The sequence below is a fragment of the Trichosurus vulpecula genome, chromosome 2 (genome assembly GCF_011100635.1).
Source record: "Trichosurus vulpecula isolate mTriVul1 chromosome 2, mTriVul1.pri, whole genome shotgun sequence".
In the NCBI taxonomy this organism is placed as follows: domain Eukaryota; kingdom Metazoa; phylum Chordata; class Mammalia; order Diprotodontia; family Phalangeridae; genus Trichosurus; species Trichosurus vulpecula.
Genome location: NC_050574.1, coordinates 171,459,033 through 171,465,032, shown reverse-complemented (window position 1 = coordinate 171,465,032; position 6,000 = coordinate 171,459,033). Strand labels below are relative to the sequence as shown.

At 48.5% G+C, this 6,000-nt stretch overlaps 1 protein-coding gene across 1 annotated transcript in view; it reads left to right on the top strand.

The window, feature by feature from the left end:
• The first annotated feature begins 215 nt into the window (after positions 1-215).
• The window catches only part of ADAMTS8 (ADAM metallopeptidase with thrombospondin type 1 motif 8), a 28,459-nt gene continuing 22,674 nt past the window's right edge, over positions 216-6,000 (top strand). The window contains exon 1 of the mRNA XM_036746032.1: positions 216-980. Within this exon, the coding sequence (XP_036601927.1) occupies positions 216-980 (765 nt within the window). The remainder of the gene's footprint in view (positions 981-6,000) is intronic.

Sequence of the window (6,000 nt, the reverse complement as noted above, 5' to 3'; positions counted from 1 at the left end):
GCCTCTCGCATTGTTCTCAGAGTCCCAGCCCTGGGTTGCCTGCCTCCCTTCGCGGTCCCCCTCAGCTGCCCCTTGATCTGATTTCACCGAGTTGACTGGGGTTCTTCTGAGGTGACAGATCTTTCAGGTCCGTCCCTATAGCGGCTCCCAGCACCTGCCCCACTGCCCTGGCTGGGCTTCTCTCTTCCTGTGCCAGTCGCACCCCGAGGTCACCCATGCCCTCACCCTTCTCAGCCCTGCCCCGGGGCCCTGCCGCCACCCCCTGGCCGTGGTCACCGCTGCTGCTGCTGCCGCCGCCGCTGCTGCTGCTGCCGCTGCTGTTCTCGAGCGCCCTGGCCCTGCCCAGTCCGGGGGAGGAGGCCCATGAGCTGGTGGTGCCCACGAGGTTGCTGGGCAGTGAGGGGGAGATTGCTCTCCACCTGTTTGCCTTCGGGAAGGCTTTCCTCCTGCGCCTGGCTCCCGACACCAGCTTCCTGGCCCCAGAGTTCAAGATCGAGCACCTGGGCGGGGCGGGGGGGCCGGTCCGAGGCGAGGAGGGGCTGCGGGGCTGCTTTTACTCGGGCACAGTCAATGGGCAGCCCGAGTCGTTGGTGGCCGTCAGCCTGTGCGGAGGGCTGAGTGGCTCCTTCCTGCTGGACGGCGAAGAGTTCACCGTGCAGCCCTCGGGCCCGGCAGGCGCGGGGGACCCCCTGACCCAGCCACACCGACTTCTCCGCGGGGGGCGGGAGGAGCGTGCTAGCCTCCTGAAGTCGGGCTCCCCGGATGGAGGCCCTCTACGGCTGGCGCCCGAGGAAGATACACAGGAGGGAGACCCCCAAGAGGAAGAAGAGGAAGAGGAAGAAGCGGAAGGAGCCAGCGAGTCCCCGCCGCCACTGGGGGCCACCAGCAGGACCAAGCGCTTTGTGTCGGAGGCTCGATACGTGGAGACGCTGCTGGTGGCGGACGCTTCGATGGCCCGTTTCTATGGGTCGGACCTGAAGGTAGGAGCGCACTTTCAGTCCTTAACCAGAGGCTCGTAACGCCTTCCCTCACTGCTTCAGCCTGCAGCCTCAAACAACCTCACCTCATTCCAGTCTTCCCTCAGGAAGAACTTTCTACTTGCCTTTAGCTACTCCTTCATTTATTTTAATCTTCTAGACACTTCTCTCTCTCCATCTCTCCTTTATTCAGGAAAGTGTTAACTCTTTCTGTCTTCACTTTCCCACCTGGACCATATCTCACTTCATTAATTTCATCACCAGTTTTACTTACAAAGTTCCTGGAAAAGTAGCTTTTCTTGTTCCCCATACCACTCATTCTGAAATCCTGGAAGCACCTGGCAAAGTTGCGTGTGTGGGTGAATTCCCCTCCTAGACTCCTCTCAATATCTCCTCCCCATGCAGATTAACCAAGAATATCTTGGGAGGGCATCCCTACTTACTAATTTATCCCAAAGAAACTAAAGGAACCCAAGGGAATGAAGATAGAGAGGAATAAACTGCTATAGCTTCTCAACCTTAGAACTCAGATTGCATTAAGGAAAAGGGCATGGGGGACGGGGATAGGGGGACCTCCGGGAACAGTAGGTGACCCAAATCCTCTATCTGCTCAGCCGAATTGGATGGGGGCGGAGGAGTGGTATAGAACATATTTGCCAACCTGGATCATAGCCCCGGCAAAACTGGGTTGTGCCCACAACCAACATGAGATGGGAGGAGAATGGGACTTATGCCTGGGGACTGTGTGCCTGGCAGAGTGGGAAACTCCACTCTGGAAACTAGAGCTTCAGTGGAAAAGGGAGGGAAGAAGAGTGGTTGAGTGTTAACCCTTTGGATGGTGTGTATGTATCTGTGTGTGTTGTGAATGTATGTGTGTGGTATGAGTCCGTCTTTCTAAAGACTTGTACTTTGTGTCTTTGCTGATCTCAGATCTTAGACACAGCCACCTTCAAGTGGGGCACAGGAAGTAGCGCTAGAAGTAAGTAATTATACCCCAAATTGGGTATAATTTGTAGCCAAAATTGACAAAGCAGGATGTATCTGTTTTCCCCAAGACTCACCACCTCCCTAAGGTATGGAGAACCCAAGTTGGCAGAAAGGGTGCCAGAGACAGGAGGGAGCTATCCTCTCCCTGCTCTCAGGGAAAAATAGAACCAGGACCTGTGCCAGGAAGGGAGAAACTGATCTGCCTTCTGGATCTAGGTCCCTTGGAGCACTGAGCCCAGAGAAATCAGTTCCAAATGAAGGGTATCCATGGGCTGCCAATAATCCAGACTCCCAGGAACCTCATTCTGTGCCCTTCAGAGTTGGCACGAAGCTAAGAGACCAAGGATACTAACGACAGCCTAAGGGGAAGCAGCCATGGGAAAGGAAATAGGCTTACCTTCACTTCCTCACCCCACCTTCCCACTGCTTCTTGTCACTAAGAAATTCATTCAAGCCTGATTGTTATATGGAGTATTAGGGGATAAGAGTTCTACCTGATACTTCTGATTACCACAAAACCCTAGCTAAGCCTCAGCCACTCAAACCTGCTCTCTCCCTTGGTACTGGTTTCTCCTAGGGCACAGGTAGGCAGCTCTACCTCACCCAGACAGTCTACCCACATGGGTTGGGTTTAGGTCTATGTTGCTTACATTTTCCACATCGGTCATGGAATCAGAGGCAGGTGCCGGCTTGCTTAGCCAACCTACCTCCTTCATCTAATTCCCACGGAAAGAAGGCTCCAGAGAATAGATACCAGAAATATGCTTAAGGGGGCTCCTGCTTTCCCTCCCTCATTTTAGGTGCTTCTGCCCTGAGAGAGCCCTACCAATAAGAGAGCATAAAAGAGTTCATTCTAAACACATTTCCACCCACCCACCCCCAAGGCTAGTTTCTGGCTTATATATCAAAAAAATTATAATGATAAAGAGAAGGAGGGGGAAGCCCTGTGAAAAATGAGAGGGAGAAAACAGGAAAAGCAGATCTAATCTAGGGGTCTTTATAGCCAAACTGAAGCTTCAAGGTCCTTTTTTTTAAAACAAATACCTGTCATCACTGGGCATTACAGCTGGCCAGAAACAGACAAGCTTTGGTTTCTAGCCCATAAGTTCCAAATGCTTTCAAGCAAATGGATTGAGCTGAGTTAGCCCTTGTTTTTCCTAGGCTGAAGAAAATTCATTTTGGCAACAACATGAATGGGAGGTTTGGGTAAAGAAGAGGTGAAACTTAGTTCCTTTCTCTTAGCCTCTTCTCCCTAGGCTAGTATTAATGCCTTTGGATCCCTTATGTTCGAGTCCACTGCAAAAAGTCAAAGGAAGGCTATAGTGTCTGGCATGTTAGCTGTCTCTCACTGGCTATGCCTGCCAATAGCAATTCAGCTCTTTGTGATCATGGCTTGAGTGACATAACACTCTAGGGTCTCACTCAGCACATCTGTATACAGACATTTTCTCTGTGTCCCCCACATTATGCACAGGCACTTCTGGGCACACATACCCACTGGCATAGGGAAACTTACCAGAAAAAGCATTAATGCCACGTGGGGAAGCTTTTCTCCTCTCTTTGGGCAAGTCTGTCCATTTCTGGGGCTGCTTCTGAAGTTAATTCTAAAAGGAAAAAACTTCCCAGCTCCACTAGCCCCTCTGTCTCCACCTTGATCTCATTATATCACGGAGTATCTCCTCCTCTACTGTCACCACTTTGGTGAAGCTGGGGGTGGGAGGAGAGAGCAGGGACTGAGGCACAGCTGTTCCCATGACCGCCCACTGGCCTCTTTCGTCTGACGTCCTCCCTGGCTGTGGAGATGCTACAGAACCAAGCTGATGATGTGCAGAACACAACAGACGAGCTGTGTTCTGCTCAATGCCTTTCCCCTTCTCTCCGCCCCTCCCAGGGCACTCCTGGAATGAAAACACAGCTAGGAAAGCAGGACAAAGAAGAGAGCAGATTCATAGAGCCCCATGCAGTTTTGATCACAGGATCACTCCCAGGGCCAGGATACCCTTTCCATATAGGCACTTTAAAAAATATAACATAGCATAATATATCTCTTCAAGCAGTTTCCCAAAGACTTCTTCCATAATGAGAGGTTGAGTAGCATAGCATGAAAAACACAGGACTACTAATTGGGAGACCTGAGTTCTAGCCTTAATCTTCCACTGTTTATTCCAATTTCCCATTTTACTTCTGGGAGCAATCCTGCCTTTGGAAGCCCATGTCCCTGACCTAGGGGAAATGGGTATCTCAATAAATAAAAAGGGAGGAGTGCAGGTTTTGTTGGGCCTCTACTTATATGAATATGGTCTTCTCTCTTATGGGAACGGACAATTAAAGCTAACAATTCAAAAAGCCCATGTCCGGACTTTTACCCTCATGGGAAGCTCACATAAGCCACGGCTTTGCTCCTCTACCCTATCCTGAAAAGCAGTTACCCTCAAGGATGAGGGAGAAAGGGAGGGAGGAATTAAACTTGCCCTGGGCAGGTCTCACTGTCAGGAGCCTATGAAGTTTTCCAGAACCCATGCAATCGAGTTCACTTAATCCTTTGACAAAAGGGGCCCCCTGCCTCCCACCTCCTTATCTGATTTCAGAGTTAAGGGGCTCTAACAAAGGGGCTTTCTGAAAGGGAGGGGACCACCTCGGAAGATTCAATTAACTCTAGCTACATCCGGCTCCTGCTAATTGTAACCCTGGATGAAACTGGAGCAAGAAAGAACTGGGTGGCAGATCAATTGGTGCCCAAGTCTTTCAGCATGGGAACCCCTAGGTGAATGTCCAGCTTGTCATTGTATCTTCAGTGAGGCTGGTCTTCTGAATTCTCTTGTGTCCTTTGGAGCCCTCAGGCATCATGGGGTTGGAAAACCTCTCCAAAGCAGACTGAGCTAATCTCTTGATGCCTGACCACCACAGGATTCTTTCTAGGGGCAGGTCACTAATGTCTCCTTTCCTCATCCTGCTTAAACCCTAGGGGAAAAAAAGTACCAAAAGGCTACCACAAGACCTGAGACAAATGTCCCCAATTCCTTTATGACAATCTAAGTCGACCTAGGAGAAGGTAGGATAGCCTTTAAAACAGGAGTTCTTAACCTGGGGTCCATGAACTTTTAAATGTGTGTGTATCTATATATCTATGTCTCTATGTCTATAGAGATATAGATACACACATACACATACATACACTCACATACATACATGTGTATATGTGTAGATAATATAAAAACTATTTCAATATAACTGGTTCCTTTTGTAAACCTACATATTTTATTTTATGCATCCTTCTGAGGACTCCATAGACTTCGACAGACTATCAACAAGGACCATGACACAAAAAAGGTTAAGATTTCCTGCTTTAAACTGTAAGCTACATTCTGCCTACTATTCTTTTCTACACCCTGTCCTATGCTGTCAAATATATTTGTTCAAATGAGCACAGTCAAAAGATAAAGGAACTTTCCCAAGGAAAGTATCTTAATGCCCAGTGTTCTGCTCCTTTCACCTCCACCCCACATACACCCCACACGTGCCTACTATCACTCTCCTAATTATAATAATAGCTTACATTTCCATAGCACTCTAGAGTTTACGAGGCCCCTTCCTTATAACAAGCCTGGGAAGTAGGTAGTACAAATACTATTCCTATTATACAGATGAAAAAAATAGGCTTCTACAAGTGAAAGAACTTTCCTAAGTTCCCATAGCTAAAAAGTGAGAATCAAGCAAAAGTTCCTTTCAGCTGAAGAAAAAAATGAATTCCATAGAAAAGTCTTAAATTACAATAAGATGACCTGTGGCCAGATACCAGGAAGAACTTCTGGACAGTAAGAACCAACAGCACAAAGGAGGTCAGATGCTCTCTTCCTTTATAGATATTTGCCTGTGATGATTTGAAAGCAGCCCTGTCTTAAATGAAGGGATACAACTACATGGTAACTCACATTTATAGAGTGCTTTTCCTCCAGACAACCTGAGATAGTGTAAGCATTGTTGTCCCCATTTTACAAATAAGAAAACTGAGGCCGAGAGCTTAAATGATTTGCTA